Here is a 27,129-nt window from a genome sequence, read left to right as displayed (position 1 = left end):
GGAGGTTCTCGTGTACTTACAGCGCTTTTAAATCTTTTAAATAATTCCTGAGCTTTCCGCAAAACCGCTATGCAGCAGGCTGATCGCCATCGCTGCTATCGCATCTCCTCCTCGCTCTCTTCCGCGGACCGGCGATTTTTCTTGTTTAATACATCTTTATCAGCTGGGTTGGCCGTTTGATCTTCGCGCGAAGTGATCGATTACTGTAAGCATGACGCTGCTACTTTTGTTTACACAATCTTTATCGATGTATGCGTGTCGTTTCTGCTGACGAGAAAGAAGAATGTTGCTTCGGGACCGGATATACGTGCGCGCTGTAGAAGACGTAAAGGGAGGTGACAAACCGGTAGGTCAATTGCGTTCCTAGCATCATTGCAACCCATCGTTTTCCGCCCCACGTGACGAGCGCGAATAGCTCATCAAATTAAAAATTATAGATACTGCGCCTTTCCCTTCCTGTGAACCAATTAATATTATTATTGCACACCGAATGAAAAGCCTTCCCGGCGCTTCTTGAGCGTACGGTGCCGGAGCGTCGTAATAGTGCGCGGTTGGTTTAGCAATCGATCGCGAAAAAAAAAAAGCCCAACTAAATAAATAAAAGAAAGAGTGCAACAAACAGCGGGAGAACTCTCTACATTTAGTGGCATTCCGGCCATAAGCGCGAAAATTTCAATGCGCCTATCTGTGCTAATTTCGACACCCAGCTGTGCTCCAGTTTCTAGAACTGAAAACGAGATCGCCTCTGCAGCTACTTGTATCCACCACTATCGTTCTGTTATTCTGCTGCTGTGCTCGAAACCTCAGTCTTGGCATCAACCGCACAGGCTGCAGGCTAATGTAAGAAGTCTTGCTTTTCATAGATGACCTTAATGTTTAGTGCAGACCCCTTGCAGTAATACATATATTGCACAACTGATAATGTTAGAAAGAGAGAAAAAATCATTTGTAAATTAACACTAATTGAAAACCACTTGTAACCATTTGAATTCAACTTATTAAAAAAAAAAAAGATAAACCTTTCGTTTAGTTGGCAGTTCCACTAGCAATGAAACTCTATAGGTGAAACATTTTGACCCCTAAATCCTATCGGGTTGCTCAGCTGGTTTCCCTACCTCCACTCAGGCAGCCCAGTCAGTTCAAACATTCCTAATGGAGTGTCCACCTAAGAGGTCCAATTAGGAGGTCCGGTACTTGCCCTATGCTGGATAACAGGGGTGTGGTGAAACTGTGCATGCCTGACTAACTCATTTATCACTACATACATTGCAGGAGCTTGATAGAGCCTGTGTTGTGCTTTACAGCAGACGAGCCATGTGCAAAATTTCTATTGACCATAGGGATGGCATTTTAAGTTCTAAGACTGTAAATGGTTAAACTGGAAGTGCATATGTAGTAGGAAGATAGTGCATAAGTGCATATGTAGGAAGATAGTGAGAGACCGGAAAGCGTGGCGTGACATGGTCCATAGGGTCACGAAGAGTCGGACACGACTGAACTGAATTGCATATGTAGTAACTCCTTATTTCACAAGTATGTGATAGCGTAGTCTAACTGTGTCCCTTGTTTATTTTGTGCATGTCAGCTCAAGCCTACCAGCATGGTGCACTGGGGGACCAAGCTGTTTCATGTGGTTGCATTCTGTACATATGCATACTGCATCTACTATTCTGAGGTTCACTTGGACATTCCACAGCGGACCCCGTCTCACAAAAAATTTGGACGCTACAAATACCTCACTCACTGGAACCTGGTATGGTCTATTTCCAAGTCTGTGTGGTGCATATGTCACTATATGCACCACACAGTGCTATAGTCTTTATTACATGTCAAGTCCATGCCACTTCATGCTTCTCAACTAATCTCTCCTTCAATGTAGATGGACACAGCTCAGGGCATGAAACATGGCTGATATGCCACTCTTGCACAGGCAGTGAAGCGGTGTAAATTCTCAAAGTTCACAACTGAATCACTTGTGCGTCACACCTAAGGGTTGAATTTAAACTGAAAGAAAACAATCAAAGTATGCTGAATTCAGTCTTCGAAGTTCGGTTCTGACCAATAAACGCCACAGACTGTTGAGTGGAAGTTGTACTCAGTCAAAAGTGCAAATAGGAAAAGTGTCTAGTTAGAGAAGTAGTGAGACGATGTACCATTGGATTATGTGGCACAGTTCATTGTCATCATCACTTATGTGGGGCATCTTGGTTAAGCAAGTCTCTCTACTGCACATGAGGGCACTTGATGCCATGCGTAACCCTCGCAGTAAATGTCATGGTCATGTTCTTGTACCACAGTAGCTAAGCAGCGGCTCTATATCTGTTATCAGCATACAGTGTGATGCCCCGTTGCTCAGCCTAGTACAACTCTGCAATAACATGGCGGGCCATTGTTTAGAAATCAACTTCCGTCTGCATTTTTGTCTAACAGTTCTGTGCAATAGCATTTCATTCTGAAAGTGCAGCTATAAGTGCATTACCAGTAATTAATGGCACTTTGTGTTTTAATTGCTGGGAAATTGAAATGGTCGTGCTGAAAAAAATGCCGATGCAAATTCTTAGTGACTTTTGACTGAACAGGAATGCCATCACCAAAAAATAAACTGTAATTCATCCCTAGGAAACAATATTTGCAAAAAAAAAAAAAAAAAAAAAAGAGAGAGAGAGGCTGTGCTTCAATGCAAGTCCGCAGGACAGGGTTGAATGAATGGATATAGAAGAGGCTATAGATCAGCAGTGCACATAGCCCTGATGACGAAGCATCAATCGCTTAGGACAACTTTATTCTTGGCATGGCGTTACTCAGCCAGCATCTTGGAACTAGCAATTATTATCTAATGTTTTGCAATGTTGTTCAACTTCTACTGTACAGAAAACTTTGCTACGTGTTGTCAGGTCTCGGCAGCAAAAAGTGACGGTGCAGTTATTTATCAACACGGTCACTTGAAGGATTGCCATGTTTTTCTGTTGACCTTGTTGACAAGTTGCATCATTAGGCATGTGCTAGAGTCAGTGTAGTAGCAAAGACATCTTTTGTTACAGACACTGCAAGGCTTTATGTTCACCTTGAGCTGTTTCATTGATTTTGCTCCATTGCGTGACAAGCTATACCTCAAGCACTTGCGTGATCACCTGTTCCTGGCACTGTCACTGCCAACGTGCATTGTGAGTAGGGTTCCTCTTTTTTTTTTTTGCAATGCACATTTCATTTACAATGTGACAGAAAAATTATGAGCGCGCTTAATAATAATTTTGATGATAGTTAATTAACATTGGGTCTTCTGCTTGCTTTTAACTGCTTTTTCTTTAAACTTCTTAGATTCTGATATTTTCTTATATTCTTTGCCATGCGTTCGTTTAAATTTTAAAGGATCTTTGATTAAGTTTACTAAACAACCTGCCACATCCCAACATTGGCAGAAGGTCCATGTACAGATTGCAGTGCTGGACGCCAGATTTTCTTTGCGATGGGGCTTCGAATGCTACTACATTAATATAATATATATATATATATGTCAAGGACAGCGTAATCTTCAAAATTCTGTTGACGCACCATCTGTGCAACCTGATATGATATGCAACCTGCTGGCCTGAAGTTCTTATGTGCCATTAGTTCTTATGTATCATTAGTGCTTAAAACATTTAGTAAATCCTCATAGCTTTACCTTGTATCACTTTTATGCACAGCATTTTGGAAGTCATAGGAGCTGTTCTCAAGAGCAAGGCGCTCTTTTAAGGATAAGTGACTGTGGTATTTAATAACCATTGTACTTTTCATTAGCTCTCTCCTAGCCATTCTAAGTGGCGCCCGTCCGGCGTTAAAAGAATCAATTGTTGGGCTAATTGGTACATGAATAGTAGATACACGGAGCAAAATAAACGGGATGAACAAAGAGGTGCCTTGTCCGTGTCTATTCTTTGTTTGTTCTGTTCATTTTGCGCTGTGTATCTGCCAGTGTTAAACCAGCATCAAGCACGTGCCGATTTTCTTCTCCACCAGGAATGGAATGGTGTGGTCTGAGAATGAAACATTATTTTTGCTTTATTTTTTATTGTTACTAATTGTTTTCGACTTTTCTTTTGTTTATATTTTTACTCTTTTTTTCAGTCTCCCAATAGCAAATTGTGCTCAATGCGGCTCGAGACTTCTGATATAAAGTATGCATTGGACGTCCCTGCTGTTTTTAGCCAGGCTATTAGAAAAGACATGAGTATCCTAGCCTCAGTGAAATCTACTGAGGTTGGCTCAGAAGTTGTAGGTCTTAAAAAACAGCTGACTGAAATGTTTTCAACAAGCTATCATTTACGTAAAGTAGGTCTCTTAACCAGACTTAAAAGGTGATGCCAACAACAAAGAATTCAGCAGAGACACTTAGGACCGCCTACATGTATGAATGCGAAAGCTAGTTTGCACGATGAGTTGCTGCAACGTTCGCTCCCAACGGTTCCTCTTGTGGCTTGCACTACCACACGATTGGTGGATGTTTTTCTCTCCACTCTTCCTGACAGCGACCGCTGCACCAGGTCACGTGTGGTGAAGTGATTAAGACATGCAATTGGAGGTACAAATGTCGTCAGTTCGGATTCCTATCTCAAACCAACCTCCAACTTGACTAGTAGATGTATGCTAAATGGGAAGACAACGGCTGTTACGATGCCATCTTTATAGGTACCGTCGAGTGATAACGCCAACAGACAGGCTTTTGTGTAATGAGGCTGGTAAGACCGTCACCCCAAAAAGCTTCCACGTGGCAGTGGTGCTACTTCAGCGTCCCAAGGCACATCTTAGATAACGAAATCTGCATTCCTCTGGAATGCTTTCTCCAACTGGGGTTTGGGCATGCACTGGGCAAGGGATATACCTAAGGCCAGTAAATAAAGCTGCGTAAATGGTGCCTTAGTTCAAATTGCAGCCAGCTGTTCAAGACAATCTGGAATATCTGAATTCACACTTTGTTCCTCAAGGCAAAATTTAATAAATTTGGTAATTAGTCCTTACTAACTTACTTTAGAAAACAAAAAATAAACTGCAGGTTAGGCAATGCAACTACTAACAGCCCTAAAAGTTATGGGGATAAGATATCCTGTCAGCTATAAAAGCTGGGTTACAGTTGACTAGGTTACACCCGGTATAGTTCTTGTTCAAAATGTTTTCTCTTCTCAATTTCCAACAAATTTTCATTTTAAATTGTGTTTTTCAGCGTCAGGCAAGAACAACATATTTAAAGCTCCAGGGCTTGCATAAGTGCCTCACTGCAAGGCTGGAAAGCAAATCTTTTGACCTTAAGACTTTTGACTGAAGCTGCACATTTTTAGCAAAGACTGGAAGCAGTTTTTTCAGTAAGCAATAGACAAGAAATTAATAACTTGTGCTTACGTTGACTACCAACAACATTTTTCAGATTCGGCCCGTGCACAGTGGCCAGCCTTTTTAGAACTCAGCTTCAGCTTACACAGAATGTAACAGTGCTGTGTTCAGTCTATTTTCTTTTTAATTCTCATACTGATGCCTTGACCTTGCTGTAATTTAGCAGCATTGTGTTTGCATCAAGGTGATGACGTTAGCTTTTCTGTATCTCTAAACTGTGCAACTTTTCCAGTTTGTGACAATGCTGTTTTGGGCACTATACTTCTATGACCGAGAGCTGATTTATCCAAGATCACTTGCCATTTACTATCCAGGGTGGCTCAATCAGCTGTCGGTGCGTATCCACTTGAAACCTGTTCAACATTGTGTGCTGCTTTCGTTTGCTTGCTGCTTTCGTTTGCTTGCCTTTGGATAGATTGCATGCACACAGAAATAGTTCTGCAGCACTGTGCTTGCAAGAAATGAGTCTCTTTTCATTCATCTTGCTGTCGCAGATGACAGTGAAAAATTGGTGCTCTGATAGTAATTTGAATGTGAATAGAGGTCGTCATGGTTTTTTTAACATTCTCCCAGTTCTGTCTTTTAGGCCTTCGGCAAATTAAGGCTGGCTCAGTGATGTAATGCAAGACACAGTCATTTCTTGCACTGACTTTTATCCTTGATGCAAAAGCAGTGGAGCAGAGCAAAGTGAATAAACTGATGATAAGAGGAATAAATAATAAATATTAAGGTTTGTCTAATTCATTGCCGGAATTCATACCTGGACATTGCAAATTATTTTGAATTGCTGTATTGGAATGAATTTCAGTGCCCATTCTTTCGGAAAGTATGAGCTTTCAATCTAGTGGATGGAATGCAAACACTGTTTACTCACGGAGAACTATTTAAATTTACATTATTCTGTCCACTGTTAACACCATGAGATGTATCTTTTACTCAGTTTAAGACGGAACTGAGTGTTTATCATGTTTTTAAGGCAGTGACTTGCATTTATTGCTTCCGAAAGACAGAAAAACCGAGGCTTCCTTCCCATCTCGCCCCTTATTGGCAAGAGCGCACCTTTATAGTTCAAGACAACGGGTTGATTTTAAAATGACCCAGACTTGTAGTGCCTCAGTCCCTCAGAAATAAAGTGCTAAGAATGTGCTATAAGTGTGCAAATAAACAGTGCTTTTATGAAGAAGAAAAAAAAAATGCGTAATTTTCTAGTTTTCATATTCTGTACTGAAAACTGTATAAGAGTTCCTTGGACTGCCAGAAGATCAAATCAGTCGATATTGTCGACCATAAACCCTGGCTGCTCATTGGAGGGTCAAATTCTAAAGTTAAAGCTCAGCTACTTTGGTCATCTGATGAGAAGAGAGGAGTCGCTGGAGAAAGATTTGATGTTGGGAAAGGTTGAGGGTCGCCGGAGAAGGGGTAGGCAGCGAACGCGATGGTTAGATGGCATTCTAGAGGCATTGCAGATGAAGCTATGTGATGTTAAGAAGATAGTGAGAGACCGGAAAGCGTGGCGTGACATGGTCCATAGGGTCACGAAGAGTCGGACACGACTGAACGCCTGAACTGAACTGAACTGAACTGAACTGAAAACTATCCTGGGCAAGTAGCTCTTCCCTTAAAGCTACACATTGCAAGCACCTCTTTTTCTTTATCTTTCTACCTGTATGCCTCCAGAGTTGCAAAGCTATCATTGTTATTTTCAGCACACCAACATTACGTTTTTTGCATTGCTTGAAGCCAAGCTAGTCTACCATGCTGTGCCCAAAAGAAGAGACGGGTTTCGCACCATGTTCATACTGGTCTGCGCCTATGTTGGCTGGTGAGTTCGCATCTTCTGCCCAAAACTCACCTTGCATGTACAGCTAGAAGCAATATAAAAGGGAACACGGGAGCGCGTGGCCTCCACGCTTTCAAATGCGCTGTCACCGACAGGTGATAAGAATCAGTGGTAAAGACGCATCTGAAGTAAGCTTGGTCGGCTGCTCTTTCTGAGCATACCTTTGGTGCTACCCATTCTCGTCTTGTGTTGGTGGCACTGCTTTGCAAAGCGCGGAGGCCACACGCTCCCGTGTTCCCTTTCATTTTGCTTCTAGCTGTACAAGTGCCTAATTATGTAAGCAAAAGCTTACCAGTTAGTATATATAGAAAGGACATAGGGAACACAAAGCTTTGAATTAGTACAGGCAACTGTCAGTTGCCACGTCAAAGGAACGCAATAGCAGGCAATAGTGAATTTGTGCTACTAGTGACACTTGGTGCCATTAACAGCAAACTTCCCATGCTGTGCTATTCTTGATGAACAGACTGTTGTACATGACCCTGAATTTTTTTTCTTTCAAGAGTTCATTAAATGCCCCATGGCTACCAGGTAGCGCCAGCATGAATGTGGCTTTGGGTTATTGTGACACTACTAGCACTATTCCGCATCAGGGAATAAGTTTCTTTGTGTATTATGGTTTCCTGTTGGATGTTTAGAATGCTTGGTGCCATCATATGGAATACTGCTGGTAACCCATGGAAGAGTAATAGTCATTTGAAGAGTAATGTGCAGTTGAACAGAAATAGTTCTTGGAAATGAATAACTTTGCACCACCTGTAACCTTTTATCTGAATCACAATGCTACCTAACGATAAAGTTCATTCTTCCTCTTTTTCTTCCTGTACAGCAAATGCAAATTTAGATAGCTCTTGTGTGAGGGCCATTGTTAGGTTCTGTCATTTTCAACAAACACAGGCAGATGAGCTGGGTACGAGAGAAAATGCCTCAGAGGCACACATGAACCTAATATTTAATCTGTACTATAACAGTTTTTGTCTTAAGTTTCATGGGACTCAAGCACATGTTGACAGGTTTCATTTGAAACATTTTTTTTTTCATGTTTCCCCACTGCACATTTGAAATGTTTGTAAAAGTGAAATAAATGCTGCTACTCCATGTGGGGGCTTCAAGTAGTGGCTGCTCAAAATGCAGACCTTCAAGCTCACCGGCCCATCCATGTGCAGAAAGACATTGCAGCACAGTTTATATGTTGGTTGTGACTTACCGTAGTTGTGATTCCTCTTTCCATCAGGCAAGTGTATGAACTAAGCAGCACTGCTTTCATTGCATTTGAAGTGCTTTTTCCTTGAAAACTGCTCAACAGAGTTTATCCTCGTAATACCCCATATATGTAGTACGTAACTTGCATTGGGGCAGACATGTAACCATTTTGATGGACTTATTAATAAGCTATTAAGCTTTAGTTACCCAGCCAGCACTTGTGGCACTTCATTTACACTGAGCAGCTTGTGTTCACCTCTCACTGCTGCCTGGTAACGCATACCTTACTGTACTGAATCAGAATTTCTGACATTCTTTGCCTTACATTTTTAATCAGATCTTTACTACCCTGAATAATTGAAAGGCCTGATTGTTTTTGGCAGTCTGCTGGCAGATGCAGAGAGCACCTCCTAACAAGTGTTGCAACTCAAAGAAAAAGTAGTAACTCTCATGGCGTGCTGCTTAAATCATACAAGCTTTGTCCGTGCAGTATCTCTGTGAAATGCAAAAGCTTGGCTTGCATTCCAGTGAATACATTCACATTTGTGATGGAAGGTCACAAAATGAGCACAGTTGACCTCAAAAGGGAACTTTTAACTAATTATGTGTGCCTCGAAACCAGGTGTAAACAGCTTTTTGTATGCACACAATAATGGGCATGAACACTGGAAAGCATTAGGTTGTCTGATAATGAGTTTATTAGTTTCATTAAAGTCAGATTGTATAGGCAATGAAGACATAATTACAGCTGGGCTGCAGGAGTAGATGCTGTGTGCAAGGGTGAGAAAGGCTAAGAGAGGGAGTGCATTCACAGGCACACCAGTGGGTTCACTTGGCCGTTAACACCACTGTAGTTGAGGCCATATTCAAAATTTTTTTTTTCTTTTCAAATGCCTTTCTATGCCAAGGAAATGAATTTAGCTCCATGATCATTGCGAGTAATGCTGTGCTCATGGTGTAACATTGTCAAAGCATGACGATTATGCAATCTATTAATAAATTAGTAGTATTGCTTCATTCTGTGACTTTCAGTTGCTTGCTATGCCAGTAACCTTTAGCATTTAGTTTTCTCTCTTACTCGTCCATATTTATATGCTTGTGAACCCACAAAGGATGGGTCAGAGGACGTTTTTCTGACCATTTGATGCTGCCATATCTCAACATAGTTTGGAAAGCAGCCATTGAATGGCGCAGTACTAGTGAAAATAGCAGATTTCTGTGTCCAATTTCAAGCAATTCAATTCTTCACATTGCCAGGCATTTGGTATCCATTTTGAGAGCCAGCTATATGGATGCTCTTTTTTTTTTTTCTACCTTAGTACCCTGTGATAAAGTTGTGCTGACTGAGCTCCTGCTAGGAAGCTGATATTTAAAATGTAAGGTCATCCATGAAAAGCTGCAGTGTGGGGTATAGTATGAATTCAGCCCATTTATGGATTCTCTTGTTTCGTACTGTGGCAAGATGACGACTGCACATTGACTTGATGCTAAGAGATCATTGTACTATGAGTACTCTTAAGTTCAGAGATGCGTGCTTTGTTTTTCATGCTGCAGTGCTTTACAGGTTGCGATGAACTTTGCTATTTGTCTACTGCGAGATGGAACTCCTAAGGGCAAAAGCGTTCTGGCGGTCTCTTGCTTCTTGTTGATCTCCTCAGTGATGGCATCGCTGCTTCAGCCTCCGCTTGCAAGTGTGCCATCGACTTTCTGGCCTTGCTTTTGGGAGCTCTGGTAGCCTTTGCTGGCTTGTGCTCTTTGGGTGAATGTGGTGTGTGGGGGTTTTGAGGGCTTTGAAGGGGAGTTTGACTATCCTTGGAAAGGACTGCTGATTCTGATGGAGAATTTTCATGCACAGCAGGTTGCTTGCATAGCAGCGGCATCTTCTCAGCTGGGTCCTGACTTTCTGAATTCTCGTCTTGGAGAACTTCTTTATCGGTGTTCCGTGCTTGCTCTGTTGGCTCTGCAAGCTGCTGCTCAGCCTCCACTCGTGTTGAATGTGATGCGATGGCTTTTGGCATCGAGAGCACAGTGGGCACAGATTCTGTCCTTTCAAGACTGTGTGAGCTAGTTACCTCACCTTTAGTTTCTTGTGAGGGTAGTGTCTGCGGTGCACAGCTCCCACTGGATAAACCTGCACTGGCTTCTGGTGGTGGCAGCAAGGTCAAACCTTCAGTATGCTGTACAGCTTGTGCCTTGGCGCCTTCATCATAGCCGCAACCTGGAGTTGAAACTGAGAGTGATTGATGCATCTGTGAGCTTTCGTCACATACCACAGACAAGCCTTCATGTAGTCTTAGGGTAGGCAGCGTTGGATTTGCTAGATTGATGCCGTTCACTTCAGTGTCTGATGGTGCTTGTGCAGTACTAGGACTGTCATGTTCGGCAACTGGCATGAGTAATGGAAGCAATTGAGCACTTTTCACTGGAAAGCTGGGCACAACTTCACTTCTTGCTGCATCAGCATCCCTTTCAACAGCATGCTTCACGGCACTCTTCTCTGTCCTGTGCGATTCTACAAGAGTTGTCACAAGAACTTGCTCAGGATTTGATGGTAACAGGGATGGATTACTAACTGCATAACTGGCAGGCTCGGTTTTGCCCTCAGCAGTGCTAACTGTCAAACTCTCCAGTTCAAACACTGCTGGCTCCTGTTGGCACACCTCAGACTGGTAACGGCCATCTTGAAATGAAACGCTGGCCAAAAGTGAGGTCTCTTCCGCTGAAACTTCAACTACTGAGGCTACTTCAATATCCTCTGGCTTTACAATAGTCTGCAGGGCTTGCAAACTGTCCTCATTTGTTTCGTGCTCTCGGGCAAGGCCTTGAGACTGATCATCCGCTGACAGAACTGCTGCTTGCATTGTATAGGTTGGGACATGTTCTTCATGGGGAGCTAACGCAGGTGGCTTTTCATGTCCCATGACAGACCTGTCCACTTGTTTCAAGAATGGCGGCCTAGCATCACCAGTGCTGTTATTTTCATAACTTGCATGGTAGACTGCTTGATTAGCCATTTTGCCAGCCGAAGAAAGTAGTGAAACCTCAGCTGCATCATCTTCAGTTTGTTGAGAAAAGCTCAGAACTTTGTGTTTGTTGGCAACAGCATTTTTTACAAGCTCATTTGCTTCAAACTCATGTGCTTGCCCATGGGTACGAGTGCTCCTTTCTTCAGTATTAGCATCGTCAATAGCAGCACGTTCATTGTCTATGTTTTTCTCATTCAAAACTGGTGTTGTATTTTGAATGTCATCTTTCAGGGACAGGGAAACAGGGAAGCCTTGCTCACCGCTAGTTGAGCCCACATGCTGTTCTTTTTCACCTGTGATGAATGTGTGCTCATACGTAGAACCATCTGTACCATCTAAAAGAAGTCCATCTGCATTTGTCCGCTCACTGCTTTCCTGTTGTGCCAACATTAACAGTGTGCTTTCAGCAGCTTCTACATTTACTGCTGATGATGTTGCCAAAAAGCCTTGCTCATCACCAGCAGCTGATTCTGGTAGCTTTTCCTTCTCAGTTGCAAATGCAGGCTCGTGACTTGAATCATTTCTGCGTTCTTCTGCAAGTTGGCTGCTGAAGTCTGACCCTTTTGTGTCTGCTAATATCTGGTTTGGTGTTAATGCTTGAACTTGAACTTGCTTCACTGTATCTTCAGGCACAGGCTCACATCCAAGCCGACTTTTATTTTCTCCTGAGGGAGTGTTGTTTTGGTGAGCGTCTTCAGCTCCTGTCATTTGTGAGTGGCTCAAAAGTAATATGGTGTTTACTACTTCAACGCCTTCAGGCATCTGCAACACAGAGAGGTTTTCGTGCCCGTCAGCATCCTCTTGAGGTTTGTCAGGTTGAGCTTCAGGTTTTGACTGATACACACAGTAATCTAGGCTTTCTGTAAGAACACTGTCTGAGCTTATTTGCTTCTGTTTAACAATTAGTGCCGCACTTTCACTGTCATCATTTTCTGACAGTGGTGTTACCAGCAGGTTTTGTTCAATGCCATCATCCTTTGGTACTTGGTCCTGCATTGACTCAGGCTGTTTAAATTCATAGTGACAGCCACTTCCTAGGTGTTCAACAGAATGGTTGCTCTCAGCATCTGTTTGCTCAATAAATGATTCCTCGTGGTTGGAAGGTAATGGTGCTCTAACTGCTTGAACACCCCTTTCTGATTGATCTGTGATCAGACAGACCGTTTCAGTGGTGGTTCCATTATCGGGCTCGTTTGTTTTGGCATCAAGAGGCTCATTTGTAGTAGAATATCTGCTCTCAGTAGTGTGGTCATTGAGTGTTGTTTTCATCTGGCTAAGGAGAGGCTGTGTTTTTCCAACTTCCACAATTTTCACTGGCAGGACCATAGGCAAATTCTCATTCTCCACAATGACAGTCTGACGCTGAAGCTGCTCTCTCTCAGCATGAAGTGCAGGTTGCACACACGTTTCTGCGTCATCACTGTTCGGTTCAGTAGGGTCTCTTTGCAGCTCTTGTTGTCCAGAAGCTGCCTCATCATTCAGACATGGTGGTGCACGTTCAGCTTCATTGTCTTTTGACACAGAAGCCTCCGGCTCGGTGGCTGTGACAGGTTCGTGGCACTGTTCAATACTAACCTCTTCATAAACACCTACTTTGTTTATTTCAGGACGTGATTCGTTTGAACCTTGTTGAGCATCTACATGTTCTGCTGGGGAGCAGAGCATACAGTACACAGGCGTGTTGACTGTGAGCTTTTCAGTCTGCTCATGGTCCAACAATGACGTGGGTGGGGTCAACTTGCTGTTCTCATTGCTGGCAGGATGTAGAGGGCAGTGTGGTTCTGTCTGTCTATATGCATCATGCTGATCGGAAGTAAGTTGGTATCGTTCTAAAGTTGGCTCTTCTTGAGTAGGCTGTGCTTCATTGCTAACTGAAACGGCTGTAACCTTGTTGTTTGGCTCACAGACAAGTTCTTGGGGCATCATCTTGCCATCTCCCAAAGACATCACTGATATTTTGATACTGGTGTCACCATCACCTAATGGCTCAGACGTACCAATTGGCAGCACTTCAGGCTTGGGTAGTGCCGGAGATGGTAGGATACATGGATTTTTTATTGTTGCCTGCGACTCCTTTTCCTCATTCAAAGTTGAAATGCTGTCTGACTTGGCTTCATAGAGCTCACAACCATAATTTCTTGAGCTCACTATAGAAGACATCAACTCAGTTGTTTCTTTCGCTATTTCAGATGCACTGAGTTGCTCAGCCTCAAAATTAATTTTCTGTTTTTGATCTGATGGGAGAGTAGATGGAGCTTTGCCAATTTCATGCTTCCTCTCTTTGGATGGCATGCCATCTGAATGTGTTTCGATGGACGCACCATTACTGCTTGGTAAACTCACTTCAGGTGATAGCAGCTGCATCATTTCTTCCGCTGCTTTGGATGCGCACAGTTGCTCAGTCCCTGAATCTACCGCCTGTTCCGGATGTCGACTTGAAAGTTCTAGAGGCCCTGCTCTGTGTACACACACTCGTCCTGTGCAACATTCGGCAAGCACAGGCTCCTTTAGCATTGCAAGCTGAGGTTCTGAAGAGAGGCCGTTCTGCGCCTCTTCAAGAAATTTGTGGGCTTCCTGGCTAACTCCTGTTTGAACATCCCTTGGGAAGGGCACACTCAGTCTGCACTCTAGTTTAACTGCCTGTGTGGATACAGATGTGATACCGTGTGAATTTTGCACACCACTGTAATCTGCTGCAGCGTCTAACTCGGGTGTGTAGTTATGGCTTTGATGTAGGTCAGACACTGCACATAGTTCAGAAGGCCGTGTTACGGACGGGCTTGCTCCCACCGTGCTGCCAAAGTCAAGGTTGGTGTTCTGCACAAGGCATTCATGCTGAGCTCTGGTGCCTTGGTGGCTGCTACCAGTTCTGTTCTCACAACTCAGTGAGGCTGGTGTGCTTTGTATGTCACCCAATGTGGCAGCCACCATTACATCTGCATTTTCTGCTGGCAGAGGCGATTCAGGTTGCTCGAACTTAAACATCTCCTTATGTTGCTTCTTGCAAGTACTATGCTCTGCTTGTCGACAAGGGTTATCAGTGTTTTGCTGTGCAAGTGCTACTGACTTGTCTTCTTCAGCTTTCCCAGGGGGGACGTCTCTCTGCACCTGCTTCTTCTCCGAGAACACAGTATCCCTCAATTCAACCTGAGAGTTTAGGCTTGTTGTTAACGGAGAAAGAGAATTCATTTCATCTAGCATCGAGACGTGTTTTGGTATGGAAGTGACGAAAGTCTTGTGCTGATCTGAAGAGTGCTTTTCAGTTTGTATGTGCAAAGCATTGCTTGATTCTACTTGTACATTTTCTTGGCCTTGTGGAGGCACTTCTGATGTTGCAGCTTGTGCATCTGAATCTTTTATAGGTAACTGTGCAATTTTTTCTGCATGTTTACCGACACCTCCTTGTTCCCAAGGTACCATCGGTACACCACTAGCAGATTCTGCATTTTCCTCTTTTGCTGATGCAGGCTTTACCAGCAGTTTGCTATCACCTGATTCCTGCTGTCTCGTAATGTTTGCCAATGGAGGAGATCTAGAGGCAGGACTGAGCTCCTTGCCAGTAGTTGCGTTAAATTTAGGTTGTGTGGTTGGGTTCTCTGTTAACTGGCTCTGCTCTGTCAGAACCTTCGTCACGAATTTCGCTGGGTGCTTTGGAGGGGCAGGCTGAATTCCACCAATAGAGTCATCCTTACATTTTTCCCCCAACTGCCTGTTTAGCTCAGCTGAGCTGCTCTTAGCCTCGCCTCTGATTGGAGGTTGCACCGGAGGTGCTGGGTCCACAATCTTATTGCCAAATGTTAAGTATCCAGGCATGAGCTGCGCGACAATGTTCCCATGTATTTGTTGGCGAAGAAAATGGTCCCACTTTCGATGGCAGGCAGTGTCTCGGCTGTACCCTGGTGTTTTAGGCTGCTGGATCACATCAGCAGAAGATTCGAGGCAAGGTTTCCTATCAGGCTCTGAGCGGCTAGGAGCCTTCAGTCTTGGCGGGGACGTAGCAGTATGAGGCTCTGCCTTATCAGCGCTAATATTGTTGCTTTCAGCCTGCTTCAATTGCTTTACTAATTCTGTTGTTTTGCTGTGCCCTGGTGTCTTAGGCTGTTGGATTACGTCAGCAGAAGATCTGGGACAATGTTTGCTGTCAGGCTCTGAGTGGCGAGGAGTCTGCAGTCTTTGTGGGGACTTACCACCTCGAGGCTCTGCCTTATCAGTGTTAACATCATTGATTTCAGTCTGCTTCGAGTGCTTCGCGAGTTCTGTTGTTTTGCTGTGCACTGGCATCTTAGGCTGCTGAATTATATCAGCAGGAGACTTGGGGCATAGCGTGCTGCCAGGCTCTGAGCGGCGAGAAGTCTTCAATCTTGGTGGGGACTTAGTACCTCGAGGCTCTGCCTTATCAGCGTTAATGTCATTGCTTTCAGTCTGCTTTGTTGGTTCTGTTGTTTTGCTGTGCCCTAGCATTTTAGGCTGTTGGATTACGTCAGCAGATGATCTGGGGCAAGGTTTGCTGTCAGGCTCTGAGCGGCAAGGAGTCTGCAGTCTTGGTGGAGACTTAGCACCTCGAGGCTCTGCCTTATCAGCGTTAACATCATTGCTCTCAGTCTGCTTTGATTGCTTTGTTGGTTCTGTAGTTTTCCTGTGCCCTGGCATCTTAGGCTGTTGGATTACGTCAGCAGATCTGGGGCAAGGTTTGCTGTCAGGCTCTGAGCGGCGAGGAGCCTGCAGTCTTGGTGGGCATTTAGCACCTCGAGGCTCTGCCTTATCAGCGTTAAAATCATTGCTTTCAGTCAGGTTCGATTGCTTTGTTGGTTCTGTTGTTTTGCTGTGCCCTGGCATTTTAGGCTGTTGGATTACGTCAGCAGATCTGGGGCAAGGTTTGCTGTGAGGCTCTGAGCAACGAGGAGTCTGCAGTCTTGGTGGGGACTTAGCACCTTGAGGCTCTGCCTTATCAGCGTAAACATCATTGATTTCAGTCTGCTTCGATTGCTTCATCAGTTCTGGTGTTTTGCTGTGCTCTGGAATCTTAGGCTGCTGAATTATATCACCAGAAGACTTGGGGCAAGGTTTGCTGTCACGCTCTGAGTGGCGAGAAGTCTTCAGTCTTGGTGGGGACTTAGCATCTCGAGGCTCTGCCTTATCAGCGTTAACATTGTTGCTTTCAGTCTGCTTCGATTTCTTTGTTGGTTCTGTTGTTTTGCTGTGCCCTGGCATCTTAGGCTGCTGGATTACGTCAGCAGAAGACATCGGGCAAGGCTTGCTGTCAGCCTGTGAGCGGCAAGGAGTCTTCGGTTTTGTGGGGAACTTAGTGCCCTGTGGCTCTGCCTTATCGGCGCTAACACCATTGCTTTCAGCCAGCTTCGTTTGTTTTATCGGTTCTGTTTTGCTGTCGCACGTGAAGTATGCAGTCTCCTTCTGAGATTTTGGAATTTCACTCCATGCTTGCTTACAGAGTGAAGCACCGTCTTGTCTTGTTTCAGAAGACTGTGCTGTGGTAACAATTTTGGGAGTAATTTTTAAAGGTTCACTATTAAGCACTGACATTATGCTTTCTCGTCTCAATTTCTTAAGCTTTTCTTTGATGCTGTTTGAATCTGATGGCTCCTCTAGCTCTTGCTGTCCATTTTCTTGCTGAGAACCCTGCTCCTCTCTGCTAAGCATTGTAACATGTTCTTTAAGTTTGTGCTGTGGTATGCTGTTTTCAGCTAAATGTTGCTGAGAGTTTGGTATAGACCTTGTAGGTCTGTTTGATGTAGACCAGTTGTCGTTTGCTGGCAGTTCAAGTAGTGGTGACTTTTCTTTCTCAACACAAGCCTGCTGTTCACTTGGAATCATTCCTTTAGCATTCATTTTCAAGGCTAGTGCTTGTCCTTGAAGATCACCATCTGGCTCAGCCTTCCCATATGGCTTCTGGTCTTGTGCTGCCATTTTTGCAGCCGACTCAGAAATGGAGTTCTTTAGGTTTGAAGCAACATCTTTGTGCAAGAGCAGCTGTTCCGGTGCTGAATCCCACTTGCTTTGCTCAGCTGCCCGGTTTTGCAGTTGAGTCTTATTTACTTTTGCGACAACAGCTTCAGCCTGAAGCCTCAATGGGGAGCTGGGAGACTCAAGCTGCTGAGCTTCAGGTGGTATGTATGGCCCATCAGGAAGGGGTATGCTTTCTAACGGAATGTCATCAAAAGAAAAAATTGGGTACAAATCGCATTTCGGCACACTGCACTGTGTTGCAGGTAAGGAAGCTGGGTCACCATGTTTTTCTCCTGCTGTGTCGTCCTGGTTGAGAGAGTTTCGGGCGTCTTCCTTCTCTTCAGGGTCGCTAAGAGGGTTGGTTGCTGACTCCTGCTTGTGAGAGTTGCAAGTGCCTTGCTTGTTATCAGAGTTTCTCAGGCTCCCAAGGCCGCCTCTTGGTGGGCTCTTGGGCTTTGTGCAGGCTCCACTTTCAAGTGTGCCACCTGTGTCCAGGCCAGCCTGAAAAGTAAAACGTGTTGTTAATTAGTGATGAAATTGCATATTTTGTAATAAGTTTAACACCTTGGCCGCAGTATCGTCTGTCACTCGTAGTAATAATCCTGCCTCTCTTGTGGCTTAGTTTGACATTATTTTTATAACTGTCTAATACCGTGTTAGAACCTTTTGGTTCCCCAGAAATAAGCCAGACTGGAGGGTCAGTATAGACAATTTTAGTTATAGCTTAACATATTAGAGGGACATGTATACTTGGCTTTGAAGCCTTGCTTCATAATAAAATGCAGAAAGAGTGCAGAAAAATGGCAGTGTACAGCTACTCCGTGAGCCATCACGTGAACTACTGCACATAAAGTCAGTGCTTTGCATTTTGGTCATGTTTGCTATGTAGGACACCATGATCAAGCCAAGATCAGTAGCCAACTAATAACCGTTACATACCCATCAGCATTGTTATAAAGATCACCAATGATGTCACAAGCTAAAACTTCAGTTGTAAGGCTGTGAACAAGTTTTTTTGCATGGCTTTCATTTTATCATTCTGTGAGAAGCTTAATCAGCCACCTTCATTATTTGTTGCATACTTAATCCTCCCCCCAGTCAGCTCAACAATAAACAGATTATGGTCTATTGCACAAGCCAGGAGAATAGCACGAGTAGCACAACAGTTGTTCTTACGTTTCTTTTTTTATGCGTAACTACAGGTCCTTCGGTGTTTCGAGGGGGCAAGAATGTTCATCATTTATTAAATTATAATAGAGCTTGGAAACAACTTATAGTCAATCATGAATTACAGGTCAGTGCCTTGACATCTTTATTAAAAAACGAGGAACCTGCATCGGCAGTTTGACTTATCATCTTGGAATTGCGTAAACATTGAAATGTACTTGCTTCATTCCCTGCTAAAAGCCGCGCCGTTGAGGCGACAAATTCTTGAACTCTTGCTTGAACCTTATGGTTGAATGAGTGACGATGCAAAGCATGTTTTTGTTTATGACCTGCCTGGTGCCTCACCTTGCAGTTATGGCAGGAAGTTTGGAGCCGCGGGCGACATCACGCTGCTGGCGTCCAGCTAAGAGCTTCCTTGATGACAGCAGGCATGTTGTCAGTGATTGGATGCTTCTTGCAAAGGAGGGCGTGTCAGACAACTTGACGTTCACAGTGTTAGTCTGCAAAACACTTCACTTGCAGAGTGACAACTTCAGCAGTTATCCTTCCTAGTCGGGCATGGTTCGACTTTTATGTTTGCCATGCTGTGTCATCATTTTAAAGTGCTGTAAAGTAGCACAAAGTGAAATCCGACTGCAGTTTGGCAGGATCATATGCTTTCTTCAGAAGTTCATTCTGCAGCTAGGATGGAATAGAGATGGCTGCTCAAAGCATGATGCTGCATCTGTTTCTTACTTGTGCTACAAAATGCTGTGACAGAAGTGTTTGAAACTTTACTACTTAATCTGCTTCGTTTTCTTGCATACTTTCTCTACCTTAAACCTGTTGCAGGTTGCATTGAGATTGTGGAACAGGCACAAAGTAAGGATTATGTCGTCGCACAACCATATGTGCAGAAAAAAACAAATATGTTAAGATTGTGACAGTTTGTGACCTGCAAAGCGTCAAGCACATTGTGTCTAAATTGTTGCATCCAGTAATGTTTCAGTCCTGCAATTATGTAGTCATACTTTATATTTCATGCTTCTGTTGCTCGAAGGGCGATTTCATGTAGGCCATCAGCTCGATGCCTCGCTTTCATCATTGTTATTGAAAGTGTCCCGTGTCTGTGTCCTGGCTGTATTGGGCTGTCACTACAAGATTTTTCCTCGGAATTTGTGCCGGCTATGTATTTCAAACAGTGCCGAAGGCAGATAACTGATAGTGGATTGCGGGAGAAGGTGAATGTAGCAAGGACGATAGAAACTAAGGCAAGCAGATGAAATCACAAAATGCGTTGTAATAGTTTGGGCACACACGGCATATGGTAGTATTAGGTGGGGATCAATGAAAGAGACTTTATCGAAGTGCTGTTCATGCTAAAGGTGTTGTTCTAAGGTGCCATGCACACTTTATGGTGCATCCGCCAAGTATACCGGTGCTTTCCATTCGTTCGAGTGGCACAGAGACAAGAGACCTTAGGCTCAGTAGCTGCGTCTTGTTGTTAATGAAGATCTTAAGGTTTCAGTGCAGGCACAACTCCACGAGTGAAGATGAATTCAGACTCCTGCTCGCCTTTGATGCCCTTTTAGCCAAAATATTGTTAGGGACAAACAGCCCTGGCATTTGTTACTTGTGCTCTATGCCCTGGCTAGAGGTCCTCAAAAAAAAAAGCTTTATATCATTTGGAAGCTAAGGTATGATTAGGCGTACATATTGTGTGGAAATGTTTAGCATGAATTCACTGACTACAAGCAATATAAAGCAGGCCAGTGCAGCTGTCTACTTCCTGTCTACTTCCATCATAAGCATGTCATAGAAATGGCAGGACAACTTTACACAAAAAATTGTGGCCTCTTGCAGACCCAGTTCCAGAATTAAGCATTAAATGTCGAGGACAGCTGTTTGTTGGTCAAGCTTTGTCTGTTTTACATCCCTGTGCACTGTTCTGGCCAGACGTGAATATCATCACTGTGGTCATCCATGTTCATAATCATCCTCTGTTGTGCTCATCCACAGCATGCCCATGCAGTTGTGCTTCTCAGTGTGAACTTTGAGCGTTTTTTTTTTTTTTTTTTCCCAACACTTGCTGCACGCTCTGCCAGCAGTATCCCGTGAAGACATGCACAACTGACTTTGTATGCAGAGTTCTTGTTAGTCCTTGAATTGACCACTTCACCTGCACAGTCTCATCTGCGTCATTATCTGATGACCTTTGACAAGTTGTTTTTAGGCTAGGTTCTGAGAGATTATGCAAAAGTATGGTTGAGATCTGTTTCACATCGTGTTTGGTATGCGGCAAGGAGGGAACATTTAAGGAAAGACAATATCCTTTCACATTGCAGCAACGAGCACTTTGTATTCAGAACTAACTGTTGCAGTACTTTTTCCAGTCCTGCCTCCACGCATCTTGCACAACACCCCCAAGCAGTTCTTACAACCACCTTTTTGCCATAGTGCGCGACACATGCGTGTGTAACAGTGTGTGACCCTGCGGCTTGCTGACATGCCTATTTCTCGCAGGATCACATACCTTGGATTGGCGTATGGCATGTGGGTGTATCCTGTCCTTGAGTACATGTCGCCCGCACTGCTGCCTATCTTCATTGGCGGTTGCTCGGGGGCCCTATTTGTCGTATACATCATTGCAGACAAGATAAACCACTTGTTTTGGCGTGAGTGTCTGCACATGCTAATCTTGACTAGTACAGAATAGTTTGTGCATCTCAAAGAGCGTGCAGGTGCGTGCACATTGAGCACTCATTTAGTTATGCTTGTTGCCACTGTCACGTCAGTTAAGCAGTGCATCATTTATTATGCAGAAAGAGCAAACCTCTAGGCAGTTGACATAGTAGCCTGGCCGCATTTACCACATTTTACAGCCCTTAAGTTGCATCACCCATAATCTTCCTCTGTAATCTTGAAGGTACATGTGCAAGTAGAGTTGGCGTTGAATTAGCATAAATGACCTGTCACTGCTAGCTAGAGGATGCACAGCAAGAAGTCACGCCGCAACAATAATGATCTGTAATGGCTGCTGCCATAAAACCTGACTGCAAGTTCAGTAGAAACAACCAACAGCCCACATGAAAAAAAAAAAAAGAGGAGAAAAGAAATGAACTCTTGGTGAATTGGTCTCATGAGTTCATAAAGTGCTTTTTTACATTTGGTCATAACTGAAAGGTCAACCCGAGCACATTTTCTCATTAATCGAGCCTCTTAAGGGGGGACACGGGTCTTGCGGACCAAAAAATCGCGAAAAAATCCCTTTTTAGAAAATGTGATTTGCGAAATCAGTAGCTCTTTATCTACCTATCTGCTAAGTTTTTCATCTCTAGGGTCGGTATTTTAGTCAGAATGCCAATTTATATAATCGATGTCGCCCAAATTTGGGCCGAAAACGACCCCCGAAACAACCATTTTCCGCGAGGCGTAGCTCCCATTTTGTGCGCGGCACTGTAGCCATCTTGGTCTCATTCGAAAGAGCCGCCTTTCGTCTTCAAATTGCCGCCTCTGCTGTTTACATTCGCCCATTGGGCGCATAAAAAATAGCAAAAAAGAAAACGTGGCATTTGCAATCCCATTGGCTTTCGGGGTGCACGTGACGATAAGGCGTCCCCGCATTGGTGGAGCTGGCTGACGGCGTCTGCTCGGCGCGCCCGAGCCGCGGGGAGACGGCGGAGACGTGACGCCGGCCGCGCTTGGTTCCGAACCGCGAGGTGCGTTCATGGCAAGCTTTTGTGAAAAAAGTGAAAAAAATAGTTGAATAATCATCTCAAGTGATGCCCTGCCCCGGCTGTGCGCGCTCAGGCCGACGGAAATCGAGCGCCGAACGATCGTGTGTACGAGCCTGAAGTAGGCCTAGCGTGTTCCCCAGCACGGGGGACTGCTACTGCCAGCGGTCGCACCCGCCGCGACAGTGATAACGCAGGCCGCAGATGAGCAGAAAGATAAGCCCAAAACAGGAAAAGCTTGAACTCGCGCCAACTCCAGCAACGAAGCGGTAGACGGATTGTGTTCGTAACGATGACGGCAGCGCAGCGGACAGTCCGCTTGGCGATGCGGAGTTCACGATCGTCAGATCTTAACAGTTTGCCGAGATTGGCGAAGCGTAAAACATACGGCGGCGATATTGGCATTTAAAAAAGTGAATGGGGATAAGGAATCGCCGTCAAACTTATTCTCCAATGCTTAAACTGCGGGACACGTCGTCTTCGTAGAGCTCGCCGCGCGTTTGCGCCGATCGGACCTCGTTCATAGTCCTTAGGGAATTCAATTGCTTCCAGTGCAATGCAGAGCACTGGGAAGCAGCAAACAGCTCCAAATTACATTTCTTTTCCGCAATAAACGTTCCTCACCGCGGTCTTGATGCGAGGACGTAGCAAAACGACGTACGTAAAAAAAAAAAAAAATAAATAAATAAATAAAAAAAAAATAAAAACGAAAACGTGACAACTGAATGTGCTGCAGCTGCAAATCAAAATGAAAGAGGCGACACTTGGACGTTGGAAAGCAAAGAGACTACATTCCTGGAGGTTTATAGCCATTTTAAATTGTAAACGTGTGCATTGCACCAGTGAATGTCTGAGAGCAGAGAGGAAGCGTGCTTCCTCTGCAGCTTTTCAGACTGCAGCAAAACGAAAGCAGAAGGGCGAACCCAATGCAGATTACTGTCCAGGAGCCTTCTAGGCCACAGTGGCCTGCGTTTCTACAGTTTTTGTTTGATTAAATTAGTGTTTGACATTGCAATTCGTTTTTTCCATTTTTCTCAAAATGAAAATTTTGCCTACCCTTCTATTTTGCGGGTGGCATTGTGGCTCTCCTACTCGTTAGATTGTAATGATTTCTTTTTTTACTGGCTCGTGAGTGTTAAAGGAACACAATAAAGCTATTATACAAGGTCTCAACTGCATGAAAAATTTTTAAACATAAGAAGATGTAGAAAGGGGGTGGTTGCACTTGTGAAGCTGAAACTTAAATCTTCCATAACTTTGGCTTGTAGTAAGGCAGGAGCACAAAACTTGTTTTATTGTGTTCCTTAGACATTCAGGAACAAATCCATGTGCATTTTAGCAATTTTCCTTCAGTAGATATTTTTACAAGCTTCCCGCAAGTCTGGAACAGCAAAGTTGCTGTAACTACTCAGCAAATTTATGTAGAAGAAAACTAACAACATATTTGAAACCAGCACAAGAATTTACATAAACCCTGCAAATTTCATACTGACAGGACAAATATTAAGAAAATTTTGCTCAAGACCCATATCCCCCCTTAAATTGGTCTTAACAAAAGCTCTCAATTGAAAGGGCTCTTCTTAATTGACTTGTATACCAGAAGATCCAGCATATTTGTAATATGGTTGGTGTGCACTGCATGGCACTTGCTAAACATTAAGTCGAACACAGTTGTGGTCAACCTTCCTTCCTTTTTTCACTGAGCATTTTAAAAGAGAAGGACTATCACATCACATCTGCATTACAGAGTCTGTACATTAGTGTGTAAAAGCACTTTTCTCTCTCTTAGAATGTGTTGTAGTGATCATAGCTAATGCAGTGAAATAATGGCCGAGGTGTAAACAGTCATCAATGACTAACCGGTTAAAATGAACTTAATTGAAATTATGTTGTAGCTTCAGTGTCAGAACTTGACTGCAAAAGCACGCGTGAGGTGTCAGGAACAGGACCTCTAAAAGCTCACAAGTAAGCATTTTTTGTATGACTTTCAACAGCTGTCCTTCCTGAGCCAGCTTCAAGCACATCTGAACGTGACCATGTTGACTAATACCTTGGTGAGTTTGTCTTCATAATGAAAGTCTTGTGTGGAAAGAACGAGCACTCAAACTGGGTGCCAGTTCACGTCCTCTCAAAGCGCATCTCGAGCTGTGCGGTCAGCTGTCAGTTTTCACTGTTGTAAAGAAAGGTTTACTAAACTAGGATTTAAAGCTGAATGGTGAACTTTTGCCTGGTGGCAGGAAAATGAGACTTAACTTGCTGTATTGATTGAAAGACCTTTGGTTATATACATATTTTTCTTTTTCAGATGCACTTGGGAGAAACATCAATCTAGTCTTTTAGCACTCAAGAGCTGCCTAAATATTGTTGTAGTTACTGTCTGTGCAGCAAGTGCAAATTTTGCTGTTGTGTGCTGCAGTTTAGTGCATTTGCAAAACATTAAGACATACACAAACAAAATTCAAGAAATATTGTTATGAATATCATGTAAGGTTGTACGACAAAAGAATGCAATATAGAAAGTATTTTTTGGTTTGTACTCTCAGGAATGACACTAAATTGTCATTAGTGACTGCAGCAGTATTCGTTGTCTAAACGAACTGCAGAATCATTTTGATGAAAGTTTAAGCATGAGAAACAGTGTAATTTGTTGTACTACTAAAGATATTTCAGCTCAGTTGTTGAATGCCATTGTTACAACAGCACTGCCTTATATTCAGATGAGGTACACATGCTTTGCAGTGAAAAACCAAACTTGTCCGCATGAGTATGTCATGACCCAAGCTTCCTGAAAGCCCAAATTGTGTGGAGTGCTAACATGGCAGTTTTACTGATGAAGTATAAATATTCTGGTAATGTAGTTCCTTTCTTTTACTCATAGTTGCACTGCTTTGCATGACTATATGTAGGTACCTTAGGCTCAGTTACATGTATTTTATCTTTATTTTCTGACTCGGCAGTCATATGCTGCTGTTTTTGTGTTCATAAGAGAGAGTGCACTGCTGGCCTTTTTGTCCAAGACTGCATCTCAGTGAATTCCAAAGCATCTTAACTTTTGTGGGTTTTTCTGGAGTGAATAAAAAATAGGCTCATTTGGTGGTTACATATCGGTGAATTTGCTGAGTGCACTGTACTGCTCAAATTGGTTGCACCTTGCTGTATAAGCAGAACCAGAGCAGGTAACACAGATTCAGCACCTGAGTTAGTCTTGCTGCCTTTAGCGTAATGCAAAGGCAGCCATTGTTTCTGTCGTGAGTGCTGTACTTCGCACAGACTGCTCCTGTACCTTCAACCGTGCATTCGACAGAAATGCACAACCCACACTGTAACAAGAAAAGTAGAAAAGCAGAAAATTTGGGCCTCAAATTGTATTTATTTATGGATGACTAGAGAAAACCAGCAAACCTGCAGGCTGCAATATAGTGCTAGAGCTAATGCAAACTTTCAGAATGCCAAGGCAACAATCGTGTTTGGCATTCTCCCTAATTATTTGACAAAAATAAATTAGGTAAGAGTGACACTGCACTAGAAAATAAACTTTTTTTGTCAACAGCAGCAGGTGTGGGATATGTCTGCTCATCTCGGAGGATAGCTACACACAGTAGACTGGCATATGGCTAAAAAGTTGTACTGTCAGACTAACGATGCAAAAGGAACCGTAACATGCAGTGTTGTACCCACAATACATGGCAGTGAAACACACAATTATGTACAAACTTTATCAGAGAACCGTGCTTCTTCTTTTCATAAAACTTTAGAACCAGCCAGTCCGACTTCATGGCTACAGATCTGAAGCAGAAGCTCTTTGAAGTTGCAAGTGACATAATGGAATGACTTGCAGACCTGGAATACACAACTGACTGCAAAGGCAGCTGAGCAGCTTCAATGCTAGGCAATGATGAATCTCTGCACACACACTTACAATGAACATAAGTGCTTGAAGCAACATTCTCTTGGACAAGTAAATACCACACACTTAATAAATAAAAGCATTGAGTGATGCAACAATTACATAAACACTTAATGCCGCCATTGCTGTTAGGTAATTTCACAAGGAATTCCCCCGTAAGTAAAATCAAAGTGTTCTTTGTTAATTCAACTGTAGCATCCATAATATGACAGGACACATCCTGTCTACATTCACAGTGAACATTGCCAAAGCATGTCACTGGATATGCTACCAGACCAAAGGTGTTAGTGCTTTGCTGGAAAGTCATATAACCCCAACCGCACAAAAAAATAATAATAATAATCTGTGGGTCTTTACACTGTGCTTTTTCATTACATGTCAGCTACAATTTGCCAAATGAGTATACAGGTAGGTTTTTCCTTTTTTCACTATGGCCCAATTGGAAACTAGATCGAATCTTAATTCACAACAGGTGGGATGAGAATGGTAAAAAAAAAATTATCACAGTCGTTTTTGAGACATTTCCTCTTTAGGCCGAGGTTGTAACCAGCCAACCATGAACACATTGTGTTTCCACTAGAGGACTTTCTGGGACAACAAAAAACAAGTTGAACAGGAAGGTTGTCAATTAAACACACATTATCATTAGGTAGCATGCCAAGACCAGGCATGAAAGCAGACTGCCACTGTAATTAAGCATATACTGAAAAGGCAAAGCTTGTAACCAAACACAGCACTAAACAAAGCATGCTAGCACAAACCACATCTATGTGAATGAAGCCTGAGCACGAACTACTGGTGGCTTGGCTGGGTATAAAGATGGGTACATTGGATGTACCCATCTTTGATAGCTGTGCAACACTTGATTTTTAGGCAATGCAGGCACGCCAACAGTACAGCTCACTCGATGGTTTGCTTACAGAATGAGTGCCCTGAAGAAAG

The 27,129-nt window shown here is 43.5% G+C and overlaps 2 protein-coding genes across 6 annotated transcripts in view; one reads left to right on the top strand and one right to left on the bottom strand.

Moving 5' to 3' along the window:
* Positions 1 to 75: 75 nt before the first annotated feature.
* On the top strand, positions 76 to 25,382 carry LOC146207449 (androgen-induced gene 1 protein-like). 4 transcript variants are annotated; one of them, XM_084587505.1, is made up of 8 exons: positions 76 to 205; positions 1,586 to 1,753; positions 3,042 to 3,164; positions 5,600 to 5,701; positions 7,074 to 7,189; positions 21,070 to 21,221; positions 24,275 to 24,334; positions 24,586 to 25,382. In XM_084587505.1, the coding sequence occupies exons 2-7, from the start codon at positions 1,601 to 1,603 to the stop codon at positions 24,325 to 24,327; spliced, it is 699 nt and encodes a 232-aa protein (XP_084443631.1). In that variant the 5' UTR covers positions 76 to 205; positions 1,586 to 1,600; the 3' UTR covers positions 24,328 to 24,334; positions 24,586 to 25,382. The 4 variants fall into 4 exon arrangements, with proteins under 4 accessions (XP_084443631.1, XP_084443633.1, XP_084443628.1 ...); XM_084587502.1 differs by having other exon boundaries at positions 93 to 346; XM_084587497.1 differs by lacking the exon at positions 76 to 205 and adding an exon at positions 620 to 840.
* LOC146207448 (uncharacterized) overlaps positions 9,092 to 27,129 on the bottom strand; it is a 53,576-nt gene continuing 35,538 nt past the window's right edge. For both annotated transcript variants that reach the window (XM_084587485.1, XM_084587488.1), the window contains one exon: positions 9,092 to 17,901. In XM_084587485.1, coding sequence (XP_084443611.1) covers positions 10,018 to 17,901 — 7,884 coding nt within the window. In that variant the 3' untranslated portion in view covers positions 9,092 to 10,017. The remainder of the gene's footprint in view (positions 17,902 to 27,129) is intronic.

Source organism: Amblyomma maculatum, chromosome 1 (genome assembly GCF_055883805.1).
Source record: "Amblyomma maculatum isolate TAMU_Amacu chromosome 1, ASM5588380v1, whole genome shotgun sequence".
Lineage (NCBI taxonomy): Eukaryota > Metazoa > Arthropoda > Arachnida > Ixodida > Ixodidae > Amblyomma > Amblyomma maculatum.
The sequence above is the reverse complement of the archived record's forward strand: the minus strand, read 5'-3'. Positions and strand labels throughout refer to the sequence as shown.

Bases quoted from the DNA above. Each gene is read 5' to 3' on its own strand.
- LOC146207449 (XM_084587497.1), top strand. From the start codon at position 676: ATGCGCCTATCTGTGCTAATTTCGACACCCAGCTGTGCTCCAGTTTCT. The intron at 1,754-3,041 runs GTATGGTCTATT...CTTTTGTTACAG, and splicing joins ACCTCACTCACTGGAACCTG to ACACTGCAAGGCTTTATGTT. The intron at 3,165-5,599 runs GTGAGTAGGGTT...CAACTTTTCCAG, and splicing joins TGTCACTGCCAACGTGCATT to TTTGTGACAATGCTGTTTTG.